A 17,048-nucleotide genomic window follows, 5' to 3' on the forward strand; every position below is an offset into this window, starting at 1 on the left:
AAGAAACAAAGTCTGTGCAATTCAAACATGCTACACACACTGGCTGCTCTTTGAGAGATTAGGTGACTTAGAAGCAGCAACTGGTACCGACACGAGCAGAAAACTCAGCGACGGGCGGAATGTGGTGGGGGAAGGTACCGTGAGACAAGTCATAACAAAAAAAGTAGTGAGCCAAACCTACAAAAATGGTCGAATATGAATCGATCCATGTAACAGGGTCAGTTGCTGGGGCAGAAACAAGGAGCTAAAAGGCGGGACAAAGACAAAAATGTGACCCACGAAAAGTAAGATTTTGTGAGGGACACTACAAAGAAGCAATTAAAAGCAAGGGGTGTGCCCAAAGCCCATACAGTGAATACAGCATGAAAAGCAATATGTCTGCTTATCACTGAAAGTGTCTGAATTCTTCCATCCATACAGAAAGTTATCCATCCATTCATGCACTCAATCCTTCATCAGCCATGCACTCAGTCACCCATCCGGCACTCATATCTGCACTGATGCATCCATGAATGAGTCATTTACTGACTCACTTTGCTATTCACCTGCTAGCCCTTGCTCATTACCACAGACTGTGAAAAGTTGGCCTGATAAATGATGTCTCCAATTCTGGGGGCACCTTGTACCAGTCCAAACAATCCCTTATGGTGTCTGGTTGTAAGTCAACCTTATAGACAAGCTATCCTAAGGGTAGCATGGACTAAGCAGCCTTAAAGGCTTAACTCAAGAGGTCGTGTTAAGCAAGCTGTTTTACCAATCGCAATCCTGGAATATCAAATGAAAGGACACCACACAAGTTATATATTATAAAAATATATGTATTTATTACTTGAATAATCCTCTATACTCTTTATGAGTCTAGAAGCACAAGCGTTTAAACAAAAGCACAGTTAAACATATAAAAGTTGCGCAATTATGGATGAGGCCCAGGTGCCACTCAAACCATATATCAAAACAGTGGTATAAGTATCACTAATCGAACAGTGGTCAGGCCTAGGGCCTGGGGAATCACTGGAAGCAATCGGGACTAGCAATGCTGAAGTCAGGAAAAGCCCGCGGGATTCGGGTGCAGCGCTTAAAGCACTCACATACACCAACGCAAAGTCAATGGCGCATAAAAGTTATCGAGTTACTGTTTTAAGAGTCTTCCGACTGACCTAGAAGGACAAAACTTTAGAGATAGACACAGTACAGGAGCACCGCCGTTCATGAGTTACCTCACCCACAGGAAGCGGGTGCACAGGGCAAAGTAGTGTCGGCTTTCGTCGTGTAGATCTATGGAGCCTGGAGATGAAGATGCTGCAGGCGGCCAGAAGAGAAGCGTCCAGTGCGATCCAAGGGTGGATCGAAGATGAAGAGTACCTGAAAGCAGAGGGGATGGAGTTCTGGACTTTTTGGTTCCGTCCAGAGGTGTCAGGGATAACACCCGAAGACCCCAGAGTTCTACCTGTCTCGGTGCACAAATAAACAGAAACACGGGCTTCTCGGTGGTGGCGTCAAAGACCAAAGGTTTATTACTGCAGGGACACAGAAGTCACAGAAACTACACACGGGCAGTATCTAGGAGCCTGTTCGATTTGTACAAGAAGGGTTGCTCCTTATATACTAAATATTGGCCTTCAGGCAAATTCTTTACATGCTGGTACATTCCCAAACCTTTGTGTCCTAAACAATAAATATTTGGCGTTGCACAGGAATCGTCGATAATATCTGATGTCAAACATTACGAAGAGGGGTTCCCACTATTCCATCACAATCCCATGTCAACATTTCATTCAAGAGCCGGACCGCCTCATCGTAAATTTCGTTACCTCCCCCTAATAAAGGTCCAGAAAGAAAGAAACAGGGCCAGGTGTAGGAGATAGAAAGGCAGGATAAGAGATGTTTGTGGGTTGTAAATGGGCAAGGCTACCAGCTTCGGCCGCTTAATCATGATCAGGCCAACGAACACGAGAACCAGTATAGCAGGACTGGCCTCAGGCAGAGGAGGCAGCCTTTGTCGAGTCATGCAGCCTCAGCGTGTTCTGTTCTAAGGTGCACGTGTCACTAGAGAGGTGAATCTCCGGCTAAGCCTACGTGTCCTTAATCGAAATGAAGAAATCAGAGGTCATTGCGTGTCCATTGTCTATGTGAGGGCAAGAAACACAAAATGGCTGCCATGATCTAAGATGGATGCCATGGGTAGATTAGAAATGTGTTTGTAACAGGAGTGCTCTTGCTCGTAGCACAGCGAAAACACCAGGATATGCTAAATGGACCATTTGCGGTTCACTGATACCAAAATTATGTATTTACGACAATGTTGAAAATACGGGTTCAAATCGTCACGGAACCTCAGACCCTCCTTTTGCCCTTACATAGGCAATTACTCAGTCTATGTCAGAATCTAGTTCTATGCTCATCAGGTCAGTGACATGCTGTTGTATCATCATCCTTTCTCGCGCCTTTTCTCCAAACGCAGGTGGTTTTCTAAAACAGGTTGCAGCACAGAGACTACACAGAGCGGGGCCACACTGGATAATCAGGCAACACGAGAACAGGAATACTAGGATGACACCAATAACCATCAGAACCTTCCATCCCCACGCTGATATCAGAGTCCAAAACCACTCCATGAAGGACCAGTTTCCCTTGTCTACATGGATAGAGTCCGAAATCTTGTGTAGCTTAGAGATCGCCTCATAAACAGTTGGAGCATTATTGGGAATAAAGACACAGCAGCTCGATTGGATCATTCTGCATACCCCACCTCGATCTGCAAGTATCACGTCTAGAACCATACGGTTCTGCAACGTCATGAGTCGATCCGCCTGAAGCTCAGCTGTCAAGTTGCTAAGGGCACCAGCAGTTTCGGTAATAGTAGATTCAACTACCCGTGTTAGTTGACGTGTTTCTACTATTGGCCATAGGCCCCCAGAACGGAAGGAAACCTTTGAAGAAGTCTCCAGCTTCTTGACCAGCGGTATCTTCCTTGCTGAAAACACCTCTTGCGAGCAATATAACATGAACCTGAAAAGTCAGCAGGCAACCATGTATACGCTCTGTCTTGACAGATGAAGTAGGTACCCCTAGCAGTAAGGAAGGCAGGGGAAGAGTTAGACGGAAACACATAGGTCTCAATGCACTCACTCCTCCCCAGCTGAGCTCTCGGATTTCTCCCATTTCCTTGCAAACAGACCTGACCTCGGTGAGGCACGACCCAGATTGGAGTTGAGCTTTTACGCTTTCTTTCTCCCAAACTAAGGCGATACTCTGAAGAGTTCCAACTCAAATATACTCGTAATTCATCTCTAGGGTAAGATGGAGTATTATTGACGTCTCTAATCATGTCAATAATTCCCTGAACTAAAGCTTTGTTGGCAGAGTTATATTTAGTGGAACGTGGTGGACGCGGAGGATAGGTTTCAAGGGCATAAGCAAAAATGGTCTGAAGGGCCTGGAATGATCCATTATAGCTAAAAGGCAAAACCAGGTAGGGAATGCCTTTATCCATAGTGTGGGGTATCAAACCACACACCCAGCAGTCTGTAGTGTTAACTACCAGTTGGTGTTGATGCAAGAGCTGTACAAAAGTGTTATTAATGAATTCTGAGCGTCGAGCTTGTTCGTGTTCAGGAAACGAGTGAAAAGAATGCATAGAAGAAACAGTAGAAGTAGCAGGATCAAGGGGAGGTACTGTAGTTACTGGCATAAAAATCAAATTCACACCAAAGACGATTCCACCCACCAATGTTATCAAAACAATTAAAAATGTAATAGCACATTGCATCAAAAAGCATTTGCTGTGGAGAATTCTGTAAAGTCTATTTCTGCGAACATAAATCACATTTTCTTGTTGCAGCTCAGGAAGCTCCATCTTCTACAATCCGCTCGCGACCACTGATGATGTGTACGTAGATGAAAATGCCTCTATCAGCCCTGGGAGTTCCCAGAACTAACAGAAAGATCGACCTTGTGTCTGACCCCCGCAGATTCAACTAGGCACACAGCCACGACCCTACGGCTACCCAGACGGCAAGGCAATTTAAAACAATAGAAACAATAGCAAACTTCCTGGCTGAAAGCAAAAGTGTCAAAATTCAAATATTACAATAGGCAGTTTCCTGCTTTATTTGTCCATATTGCGAGACCGTAAATTGTATCTCAGTTTTGCAGGAGCTGTTTGATCTGGAAACAGTGTCTTATCAATGTTCAAGTTCGCAGAAGGCAAAGTTTCTTCTGAGGCAGAGGGCAGGTGTTCAGAAGTCAAAGAAGTAGTTTCAGGAGGAGAGCTAGAGTTTGATGTGTCAGTTATCAATTCGGCATCGCTGAAAGGGATAAACCTGGGCGTTCGTTCAAACTCAGAGGCACCAATTCCCTTCTTCACCCAGTTATCATAAGGAAGCGGCAGGGGCACACGTTTGACGTGCGTCGTGTGTATCCAGTTCTTGCGGCCAGCCACTCGAATAGCAGTTCTCGTTGCTAGTAGTACTTGATAGGGGCCGACAAATCTGGGTTGAAGGTTCTTCGTCCTCGCAAAGTTCCGCACAACAACGTGGTCGCCAGGTTTCAGCTGATGACCTGGACTCTCCGGTGGCTTTGGCAATGCGTCGAAAACCTGTTGGTGAATAAGACTCAATTTAGCAGTCAAGTCGTAAAGGTAATCAATCAACATTGGATATTCCAGAGAACAGAATTCTTTTGGCCTTGGCACTCCCCAAATATTCGCAGGACGACCAAAGACTATTTCATAAGGACTAAGCCCTACTCTAGAATGTACAGTCGCTCTTGTTGATAACAAAGCCAAGGGTAGCGCGTCTGGCCAGGACAAACCCGTGGATGCCTGTATTTTAGCGAGTTTCAGCTTGAGGGTGCCATTATAACCCTCAACTAAACCAGCAGACTGGGGATGGTTTGCACTGTGGAATTTTTGCTTGATCCCTAAACCGGCACACACACTCTGCATAACTTTCCCTACAAACTCACTTCCGTTATCTGACCATACAATCCGTGGCATTCCATACCTAGGGAAGTATTCTTTGAGAAGGATTTTGGCAGTTGATAGGGCAGTGTTGTCCTTTAGTGGATATGCTTCGATCCATCTGGAGAAAGCACAAACTACCACCAGGACGTATTTTAGGTTGTTGCAACGATCCATGTGAATGAAATCTAACTGAATCACTTCAAAGGGGCAAGAGGGAGGAGCGAAGTGACCAGTAGGAGTTGGGACTCCCTTGCCAGGATTATGCATCAGGCATACCATACAATTTTTCACCACTCTCTCTGCACATTTACTAATCCCATCATTCTTCCAAACTGGAGCCAACATCTTACAAATTCCTTTAGAACTAATGTGTGCTACTCCATGTGCCATCGTTACCACTGCAAGCACGTACGCATCAGGCAACATCCAACGCTGTTGTTCCGACAAATCAATCCAACATCCACTCGAGTCCAATTTACCCGTACTCTCTTTCCATGCACGCTTTTCCTCCTCAGTTGCCTCTTTTTGAATCTCTTTCACACTTTCCACTGTATCCTCGCACATTCCAGACTCGGAAATCCATCTTGCAGACGTTGCAACATACATTCTACTCATCATATTTCTAGCTGTCTGTTTAGCGGTTTCATCAGCAAAAGCATTCCCACGACCAACATCATCCGTGACTGCTTTATGAGCACTGCATTTCACAATCGCAACTTCAGTCGGCAAGGTTAGAGATTCCAACAAGTCGTTAACTAACTGACCATGTTGAATCTTAGTCCCATGAGACGTAATGAAACCTCTTTCTTTCCACAAACGGCCAAAACTATGGGCCACGCCGAATGCGTACTGACTATCTGTGAACACATTTACTCTCTTTCCCTTTGCTAAAACACACGCTCTCGTTAGAGCGATTAATTCTGCAGCTTGGGCAGAATTCTGACTCACTCTTGCAGTCTCCACAATCGTACTCAAAGTCGTTACTGTGTAGGCAGCAGTCACATCACCATTCTCCAATTTAAAGCACGATCCATCAACATACAACGCGCCATCTGGATCTGACAATGGAGTGTCTTTTAAATCAATTCGTCCTTTAGTCTCTTCCTCGGTTCTGAAACAACAATCATGGGGTTCAGAATCACTCGACTCCTGATTAGTCGGCAACAATGTTGCTGGATTCAATACATTGCATCTTTTGATTTGAATATGACTCGCTAATAATGTCAGTTCATAACCTGATAATCTAGCACTAGTAAGGTGTTGCGTCTTGGTTCGGTTCATGAGTGTGTCCACAGCATGAGGAACCATGACCACTAGCATGTTGTTCATCACCAAACCAGCAGATTGTCGAATGGAAGCTGCAGCTGCCGCTGTAGCTCTCAAACAACTAGGCAATGCTCTAGCTACCGGATCTAATGTTGATGAAAAATACGCACAAGGGCGTTGTTTATCACCAAATCTCTGTGTCAGAACACTCAACGCGCAACCTTCTCTCTCGTGAACATAGAGCGTGAATGGTTTACTGTAATCTGGTGTACCCAACACAGGAGCTGAACATAGTGCATTACGTAACTCAGAAAAACTCTCCTGACATTCAGCAGACCATGGCACCGGACTCGGAACACCTTTCCCAGTCAAAGCTACCAATGGTTTTGCTAAAAGAGAAAAATTTGGGATCCACTGCCTACAGTATGAGGTAATACCTAAAAAGGCACGTACTTCTCTCTGTGTGCGGGGAACACTCATCTGCGTAATTGCTTTTATTCTCTCTGGGGTTAACTTCCTTCCCTCCTTTGACAAGAGATGACCTAGGTAGGTCACTTCTTGGCTGCAGTATTGCATTTTCGAAGGTGACACCTTATGATTCAAATTAGACAAATGATGCAATAATGAAATTGTAGCTGCTTTGCAAGTTTCCTTGTCATCGGCAGCCACCAGAAGATCGTCTACATACTGCACTAGAGCAGAACCAGGAGGAAGTACAAAAGAATAAATTTAACATTTGCTTTCAAAGTGACTACATATGGTGGTATTTCCAAAAGGCCTACATCGTTAGGACCAGTCGCCCAAAGAGTATCAGGGAGTGAACGCAGCTCTGGCGGGAGTGCATCCATTGACAAGTACATCGGAGAGGTGATTCTTTTACCCAATGTAAGCTGTACTCCTGACGGAGAACAGTACAATGTCGCATATAGGCGTTTTAACAAGTCTAAACCAAGCAGATTTTCATTACAACCTGTCGTCAAAATCAGGGGTGCTTTCAATTGACACGGTCCAACAGAAATAGGCAAAGGACCAGATACTGGATTGTAAACAGGGGCTCCTGAAAAACCTACAGAAACATTTGTTAAGCCGGACAAAGGTGCGCCAGGGAGTTTCGCATGCATGATAGAACTTTTTGCGGCACCAGTATCCAACAGAAACGGTTCGACTACACCTGATGTTGCTACTGCGACATAAGACCCACTCTGATCCACTGGAACTGATACTACTCCCTCTCTCTGTCCACGGCTGTCCTAGTATTCAGTTTGTTGAAATCCCTCATCTACTTCACAATAGTCCTCAACATGATACTGTTGGGATCTATTTTGCTGGGCAGACTGTCCATTTCGTTGATCAAAGTGATTAGAAGGGCGATCATTCGTTTGTGGAGGCATAGCACCTCTTCCTCGACCTCTAGAATTTTGCATAGAACCACCACGACCTCTTTGAGCTGCTGCCGCATTATTTTGCGCTAAGATCGGACACTCATTTTTATAATGACCCTCTTTCTTACAGTAGGCACACTGGTTCCACTGATATTGCGGCCTCGGTGAACTATAATCTGTCCTTTGATATGACCCTTGCTGTGTATTGGTTTGATTCATGCGAGGCGGATATGCCTGTTGCAAAAGAACTTTATTTTTTAAATCTTTCGTTTTCTTATCTGATTTCTCTTTCTCCTCTTTATCCCTATTTTCATAATACTGTGCAGTTGCAAGTATTTGCGCAGTTGTGGAGACAGCCCACGCACTCTCGGAATCTTTCAATTTATTGCAAAGCTCTGGTAGCAGATTGTGTACAAATTTGTCGACAAACAATCTCTGTCCTCCTTCTGTGCTCATATCTTGACCACTGTGATCCACAAAAGTCTCTTCAAACCTTGTGAAAAAGTCGGAGACACTTTCGTCTTTCTTCTGCCTGCATGCGGACAACTTGTCCCAGTTAACGCGCAATGCTGGCATCAGAGTCTTCATTAAGTCAATTATCCTACCTGGAAGATTAGCAATTAGAGGTTCGGGTTTGGAACCACCTATTTGCTGACCATCCGCTGCTATGATAGCTGCCCAATCACCACCTAGGGCAACTGGATGATTCTCTTTACAAATTTTTGCCCAAATTGGTTGCGGAACTACATTCCCAAATAACATGTCAATGTCCGCTAGATTCATCACACAAGCCTCAACTGTCTGTGCTAATTCTTTATAGTATCCAGCAGGATTCTTACGCGGATCTGGCAAGGCCTGTTTCACCGCTAGCACTTCAGCTCGCTTCCATGGAATGTGTATCCACACTCTCTGGAATTGCGCCGGAGCGGCAGCAATACCACGGTTCACATCAGCTGGAACGGCTTCGCGCCAAATTGGAGGAACCTCCCTCATTGGATATTGGCGATTCTGCTTCGTACTGTGTTTTTCTAAATCTCTTGGTGAACGAAGAGACGGATCATTCCTATAGCTTAAAATCAGTTCCATCGCTTCTTTTATATTTTGACCAATTATTGTACCTGCAGCAAACTCTTTCTGAACATTAATTAATTCTTCTAAGTTCGATTCAGAATCATCTTCTTCTAATTCATCACGCAAAAGGGAGCACATCTCGTCGAACACATATCGTTGCGTTGGTTCATTCCATTGCATAAAAGTATCTAATACATCTCTCGTACTATATCTCCTACTCTTTGAAATCCATCTGAGAGCCGTGGAATCTAAGATTCCCCATTCCTCAGTGCTTGGAAGCTGACTACGTCTCTGTACAGACTCAGAGGCAGGAGTCTTAATTAAAGTTTTATAGAAAGGAGACAGAATATTAGAGACAGAATCAGTGATTCTCCGACGAACAGAAAGCGGAGTCATAATACTAGCAGATGTAGAAAACAAAGTAGCAGTTGGAACAGATAGAATAGGAACAGTAGGAGTATCAGGTAAGGTAGCTTGTGAAACAGTAGGTATAAGCGATACAGGTATAGGCAAAGAAACCGGCACCCCAGGAAGAGGGGGTGCCGAAGGAACATTCACATTGACCACAGGTGGTACAGGAGCTTGATTCAGGGGAGCAGGAGCAGGAATACCAGGTTGTCCAGCAACCGGCAATTGAACATTCGGTAAAGGAGGAACCATAGCACCCTGTGCATACGGTGGGGGTGACTGTAACAAATAAGACAGCAAAGGATCATTCTCGGAGTCCTCTACCGCCTTAGAAGTACTCGATGGCAAGGCAGGGTAGCATTTGTCGATCGCTAAATTACGCTCTCTAGTAGCCACTTCCATTGCCTTCTCAGACTCGTTGATTTGTAGCTGTTTAGCAGCCTGTTCTAAAGTCAACTCCTGCTCTTTCTGTTCTTTCTTCAATCTTTAAATTTCTCTCTGTTTAGATTCCTTTCGCCAGTAACGAAAAGAATCAAACATTGCCGGCCGGGCTTTCTTCTTAAACATTTTCACTTCTAAATTGTCAAGGACTTCAGGTTCAAAACTACCATGCAGTGGCCAACTAAGGACACCGTCTTTGTCTGTATAACGGACCCACACCTCATTATAAGATATAGGACCCACACTATGTTTACAATAAAGATCATATAGAGGAGTTCCAATCGGAGGAACCAGACATGAGTCCTCCAACCGGGAATCACTGTTGCAACCAAAACACGACAAGATACAATTTTTCCGACTTACCATTTTGTAATCCGGAACACAGAACGAACAAAAACACAAACAGAAATGTGCACTCGAACCAAGAACTTAGGCCTACCAAAAACGAACCAATGTATCGATACCCAAACTAAACCAATAGATTACCTTAACCAGAACAACCAGTGATAATCTTACGAAACCAAACCAAACCAAGAACTAAAAGGATTTTACCAACCCTTACGAAGCAACCAACTAGCAACCACTAAATACTTAACTGAGGTACTGAAGACGTCACCAAGGAGAAACCCGTCTCGTCTCGCCGTACTAATGACTGCACCTCGGGTCCAAGACAGGGCTACGGTCAAGGCAACGGACCACTGCAGCCGTCCTGAACGGGAACCCTCGTGGAAGAGAACGTCGGGCCACTTTTGCGATATGCCGGGATCGATGAAGTGGGGCGCCTCCCTCAGGAATCTTCACACGAAGCTTCTCGAACTCTTCAGGCTTTTGGACCGGTACCGAATGACGTCGCCCCACGTTGGGCGCCAATTGGAGTTCTGGACTTTTTGGTTCCGTCCTGAGGTGTCAGGGATAACACCCGAAGACCCCGGAGTTCTACCTGTCTCGGTGCACAAATAAACAGAAACACGGGCTTCTCGATGGTGGCGTCAAAGACCAAAGGTTTATTACTGCAGGGACACAGAAGTCACAGAAACTACACACGGGCAGTATCTAGGAGCCTGTTCGATTTGTACAAGAAGGGTTGCTCCTTATATACTAAATATTGGCCTTCAGGCAAATTCTTTACATGCTGGTACATTCCCAAACCTTTGTGTCCTAAACAATAAATATTTGGCGTTGCACAGGAATCGTCGATAATATCTGATGTCAAACATTACGAAGAGGGGTTCCCACTATTCCATCACAATCCCATGTCAACATTTCATTCAAGAGCCGGACCGCCTCATCGTAAATTTCGTTACCTCCCCCTAATAAAGGTCCAGAGAGAAAGAAACAGGGCCAGGTGTAGGAGATAGAAAGGCAGGATAAGAGATGTTTGTGGGTTGTAAATGGGCAAGGCTACCAGCTTCGGCCGCCTAATCATGATCAGGCCAACGAACACGAGAACCAGTATAGCAGGACTGGCCTCAGGCAGAGGAGGCAGCCTTTATCGAGTCATGCAGCCTCAGCGTGTTCTGTTCTAAGGTGCACGTGTCACTAGAGAGGTGAATCTCCGGCTAAGCCTACGTGTCCTTAATCGAAATGAAGAAATCAGAGGTCATTGCGTGTCCATTGTCTATGTGAGGGCAAGAAACACAAAATGGCTGCCATGATCTAAGATGGATGCCATGGGTAGATTAGAAATTTGTTTGTAACAGGAGTGCTCTTGCTCGTAGCACAGCGAAAACACCAGGATATGCTAAATGGACCATTTGCGGTTCACTGATACCAAAATTATGTATTTACGACAATGTTGAAAACACAGGTTCAAATCGTCACGGAACCTCAGGGACAGAGTCTGGGTAACTCAGCAGTGACCAGGGTGGAACTATGAAGGAACCAGGCAATGTTGGGCGCAATCAGGTGGTTGTCGTGAAGCTTGTCTCCGCTGCCACGTGGACTCTGGGGCACCGAGGATGTTCAGGAGTGGATCACGAGCTGTCCCATGCAGGCTCTCGCTGTCAGCGGTGTCGGCTTCCAGATTGGAGCAAACAACCCTTGGCAAGCGCAACCCACACAGGATTCGAAGATCGCTTCTTACTCGGACCAGGAGAGTCAGAGAGGGTGCTCCTTTTCAGGGGAGCGAGGGCCAGTCCAGAGCAACCGGACTGGCAGGTCAAATTCAAAGTTTCATTGGTACTGGGGACGCTAGCCAATGGGCAAGCAACTGGACCAATGCGTTGAGCCAAAAGATGCAGAAGGGCCCCACGCAGCACTCGGAGAGTGTAGAGGGGTGAGCTTCGGTGCAAGAAAGGCTCAGGGCTGGGGCTTCTCAAACCTATATGCACAGCTTCGAGGGAGCCTCGGAAGCTGCACGGTCAGCACCTCGTTGTCTTTCCAAGATGGCCGGCCCCACGCTTCAGGTTGTCTCCACGGGTCTCAGCTCTGCAGGGACTGTGGATCGGGCTGTTAGAAGGCAGGCTCGCTGGGTCTTGTTGGTCTCTGTTGCTCGAGTTCCGTCGGGAACTGCAACAAAGCAAATGTCGAGGTGCTGGATGGTGCCTGTTTTCAAAGGGTGATCACTCCTTGACCACAAGGGAGATTCTTCAGTCTTCTACGTCGAATAGGATGTCCAAGGGTCCAGAGTTTTGTTTCATAAGTTTCAGTCAGGATAATCTGAGTGCGTTGGCACTGGTCCCATTCTTATACCAATCTAGGGGCTGGATTACCTGCTAGGTCCCTCCTATGGGTGGGACCCAGGAAGGGGGTGGTTACACCCCTTTCCCTTTGTCCAGGGTCGCGCTGGGACTGGGGCTGGTGTGCCCCAGAACCGGTTTGACCGAATTATGCAAGGGGAAGCCTTGTGCACCCCAGGCACTGTCTAGTTTCTTTCAGCCCTCCCTGCCCCAATACACTATCTCCTGTCTGGGGTGGTGTAGCACCTCCCCGCAACATGAAACCCTTTGTCCAGGCCTCCTCTACCAAGTTTCAGTCAGCAGCAGGAGGTCAGACTTGTGTTGGTGGCAGCAGCATCCATTTTGTGATGCTGAGGCTCTGGTTAGGATTAACCGTGTTTTAGTAAAGTAACATGTCTTCTCCGTCTAGAAGGGTGGAATGCTATCCCCGTCAACAGGACTGTCGAGGGGATAGTATTCCAAATCGTATGACACCTTACACGACATGTTTTGATAAAGCCAAACCAAAGTTAGCACATAACCGCGATGGATTATAATGCCCTTAAGAGTATATGGTATGGCATTATCCCGGAACAGCTAAGGGAGTTGTTCCCGACAGCTGCAGAAAGGCTCAGCTCATGCTTGAGCACCATCTCACGTAAAACCAAGCACTCTGCCTCCAGGATTGATAAGGCCTGCCATAGGAGTGACTTATAGGCTTATATGTGTCCAGATATAGGTTTAGATATAGGTATACTATATCTAAGCAAGGGGTGATTACACCAACTTGCCCCAGCTGAGTGATCAGCCAGGTGTGTCAATTTAAGAACCAGCCAGGGGTGGCAAAAGATATGCTGCAGCCCCTGGTAGGCCTTGGATGCACTCATGCCCTTGGCACCTATGGGGCACTGTATAGGGGCTGACAAAGTGTCCAGTACCAATTTGGTTATGCACCTAGGGTGCATGGAGTCCATTTTAAGGAGAAAGCAGATAGCCTGGGGCCCTGATTAGCAGGGAACCAGGCCAACTAAGTCCAAAACCAGCTAAACACAAGGCAAAAAATCTGGGGTAACCATAGTCAGGTGTCCACCTTCCTACACAACTCCCCCCCCCCAAACGAATGGAGATAAGGCTATCCTTGACCAGGTAATCCTATATTGCCTGAGTGGCCATATAAGGAAGTACCTGCACTAGCATGGTTACCCCCCGTCTCATGGTCCACTAAGCAATCCCTCACCCTTGGGGTATTAGAGGGTCTCCACCATAGGGAATCACTACCTTGGGTGTGTTTTTGCAAAGTAAAAGGCTGGTGTTGATATGGAGTACTGAAGTGAGGCTCCACTAATTTAGGGCTCAGCTTCCTCCAATTATCTTCCACCATGTGTGCCTTTCTATCATCAACTGAGTTGCACTGTGCTCTCAGGGTCAACCTCTGGCTACCTAAAGCTGGAGGCTGGGTCCCTTTTGTTGGCTTACTGGAGGGACAGTTCAGGTTTGGGCCCTTTGGGTCCCAGGTTTGGCTGTGCCCAACAGAATCCGTCTGTGGGAGGACCCTAACTACTTTTAAGGGGGATCCCTCAGGAGTTTTTAAAGTTTTCACCTGGCTAGGGCTGCTAGCTTCGGTGCCCCTAATCTGCTGATGGGGGTGCTTTATTTGACAGGGGGCCCTCTGGGGTTCACTGTCCTTCTTGTCCTCTGCAGCCCTGGGCTGAGTAAGGCAAGGTAGAGAGGGGCAGGTTACCTGCTCCAGACTGGGTCCCACCTGAGAAGGGTCCACTGCCATCAGGGGCTCTGTCAGGCCAGGCCTAACAACCTCTGGGACAGTTCCTTCATCAGGGGTAAGATCAGTTTCCTGAGGAGGCTGATCCCGTCCTAATGTCTGGTGGGAGGGAGATTTCTCTTCCTCCTCAATGTTCTCTGTTTGTGTGGAGTGATCCATCATTTCAGGCTTCACAACACATGAATCAGTTTGGGTTTGGGCTGTGGCCATCACAGCCCCACCAACCTTTTCAGGAGGAGACTCAGTTTGGGTATGGGCTGTTATCATAACAGTTCTGCTGACTTGTTCAGGAAGGGCTTCTGCTAAAGATGGGGCTGAGACTTGCACGGCCCTACCATCCTTTTCAGAAAGGACATCTTGGATTGGGGCTATGGCCAACACAGCCCCACTAACCTTTCCATGGACATTTACCATTCTAGAATGGATTTCCTGTTCAACCTCAGCCCAGGCTGAGATTTCCAAATCATTTCCTAGCAGACAGTCCACAGGCAAGTTTGGTGACACTTCCACTCTCTTTGGGCCAATGACACCTCCCCAGCTGAGACTTACTACTGCCATGGGATGATTGGTTTCTATTCCATCAATAATGGTCACCTGGTATGTGGCACCAGGTATGAGATGCCTTGAGGGGACTAGACATTCAGCCACCATGGTGATGCTAGCCCCTGTGTCTCTAAAGGCCTCAATTTTCAGACCATTGATGAGGGGCTCCTGTCTGTACTTTCTCAAAGTGTTTGGGCAAGCAGTGAAGTTGGCAAACCCCATGCCATTATCACAAACAAGAGTAGCTAAGTTAGGGGACCTGGTTAGGCCAGAATCCACCTGTGCTCCAAAAGTAAACCCAGCCAAATTCTCGGGGGTGCTCCCACCACCTGGGGGACCACTGCTGACAGTGAAAGGAGGTGTTGGAGCTTTACTTGAAGGTAAATTCTCCTTATTACTGTTCTTTGGACAACAGCTGTCTGTTTTCCAATGGCCAACCTGTTTACAGGCATGGCAATAAGGCTTTTTCTGAGTAGATGAATTGTCTTGGGACCCACCCCCATCCTTGGAGTTTTGGAGCCCTGTGGAAGTCTTCTCTTTAGATTTATCCCCACCCTTATCTTGAGGTTTGGTAGACTCCTTCTTCTGGTCATTGCCCTGACTCTTAGGCCTAATCCTGGTTCTGACCCATTTGTCTGCCCTCTTACCCAATTCTTGTGGAGAGGTCAGATCTGAGTCCACCAGGTACTGGTGTAAAAGCTGGTTCTGACAATTACTTAGGATCTGCTCCCTCATAATCAAATTACACAATCCTGTATAGTCATGTACTTTGCTGCCATGTAGCCAAGCTTCCAGAGCCTTAGTAGCACAATCTACAAAATCAGTCCAGCCCCGTGTCTGTGTCTTCTGGGTATCTCTGAACTTTAACCTGTATTGTTCAGTGGTTAGGCCAAACCAATCTATCAGAGCACTCTTCAGGCCATTGTAATTTTTAGCATCCTCAGGTCTAACTGTGAGGAGCTTATCTCTCCCTTTCTCAGAAAAGGAGCACCATAATATTGCTGCCCACTGTTCCTGAGGAACCTGCTGTACCATGCAGGCTCTCTCCAGAGCAGTCATCCATTTGTGGATGTCATCCCCTTCCTTGTAGGGGGGCACAATCTTTGTCAGGTTTCTAGTATCATAGGGCCTGTCTTTCTCTCTAGGAATTATGTTGCTGCCACCAGTGGACTCTAATCCACTCAATTTGTGTTCCCTTGCTAAAGCAAGTTTAGCTTGGGCCAAGGCTACCTCTTCCCTCTCTATTTGGAGTTGGACAGCCCTAATTCTGGCCTTATGCTCTCTTTTCTGGGGGGAAGTCATTCCCCTTTGAGATTCTCTTGAGGCACTAGAAATGTGAGAATCCCTTGAGGGAGATCTCAATCTTCTATTGCCTGGAACAATTCTATTCTGTACTCTGGGGAGGTGCTGGCCCTCTCCATTTCCCAGTAGGTCCAAGTTGGTTTGGCTAAGCCTCCCCACATGTGCCTGGATATCCCTTTGATTCTGATCTGACTCTTCCTCTTCTGAGTCAGGGTCCACCTCAACATCTTCTAAGTCTGGGGGGGGGGGGGGTTGTTCTCATTCTCTGGGGATTCACTCCATCTCCTGACCCTAAGGGAGCTACACTAGCTTTCTCAAGATCATCCTTCTCCAGGATGGCTATCAGGATAGGAATGGTAGGGTTGTGACCCTTTCTCATCCCCCTTGAAGTGCACAAGGCACTCAGGTCCTTATGGCTGAGGGTGTCATAGCTGGAAGGTGCCTTGGTAAGGTCAACCATCACAGGCTGAGAGCCTGAAGCTCCCTCTGTGCCAGCCATGACTGCTAGTGAGGTATAAGTGGTTCACTTACCTACACTAAGTGTTTTCCTACTGTACATTGCTAGTGAGTTGTAGGCAGGGTGTGCTAAGCCCTTTGATCTACAACTACTAAGTTCAGTAGAACTTAAATATGCTAAGCTTTGTTTATATGTCCTAAGGTACTTGATGTGATCTTTCAATTTGATAAAAATATTGCAATGGTAAAACAACAGCAAGCTCAAATCCGCACCGCTGCGCACCAATGTGAGAAGTTGGCCTGATATATGATGTCTCCAATTCTGGGGGCACCTTTTATCAGTCCAAACAATCCCTTATGGTGTCTGGTTGTAAGTCAACCTTATAGACAAGCTATCCTAAGGGTAGCATGGACTAAGCAGCCTTAAAGGCTTAACTCAAGAGGTCGTGTTAAGCAAGCTGTTTTACCAATCACAATCCTGTAATAATATCAAATGAAAGGACACCACACAAGTTATATATTATAAAAATATATGAATTTATTACTAGAATAATCCTCTATGCTCTTTATGAGTCTAGAAGCACACGCGTTTAAACAAAAGCACAGTTAAACATATAAAAGTTAGACAATTATGGATGAGGCCCAGGGGCCACTCAAACCATATATCAAAAAGTGGTATAAGTATCACTAATCGAACAGTAGTCAGGCCTAGGGCCTGGGGAATCACTGGGAGCACTCGGGACTAGCAATGCTGAAGTCGGGAAAAGCCCGCGGGATTT

The 17,048-nt window shown here is 46.4% G+C and overlaps 2 protein-coding genes across 2 annotated transcripts in view; both read right to left on the reverse strand.

Moving 5' to 3' along the window:
- LOC147703646 (polyserase-2-like) overlaps positions 1 to 17,048 on the reverse strand; it is a 1,078,318-nt gene that overhangs the window by 881,930 nt on the left and 179,340 nt on the right. The gene's annotated exons all lie outside the window — the stretch shown is intronic.
- LOC147703647 (uncharacterized) lies at positions 13,321 to 15,246 on the reverse strand. Its single transcript, XM_086928940.1, has one exon. It carries the CDS (start codon positions 15,244 to 15,246, stop codon positions 13,321 to 13,323), a length of 1,926 nt encoding a protein of 641 aa, XP_086785066.1.

Source organism: Lissotriton vulgaris, chromosome 7 (assembly GCF_964263255.1).
Source record: "Lissotriton vulgaris chromosome 7, aLisVul1.2, whole genome shotgun sequence".
NCBI classification, from domain to species: Eukaryota; Metazoa; Chordata; class Amphibia; order Caudata; family Salamandridae; genus Lissotriton; species Lissotriton vulgaris.

Excerpts from the sequence above, each read along its gene's own strand:
- LOC147703647 (XM_086928940.1), bottom strand. The coding sequence starts at position 15,246 with ATGAGGGAGCAGATCCTAAGTAATTGTCAGAACCAGCTTTTACACCAG.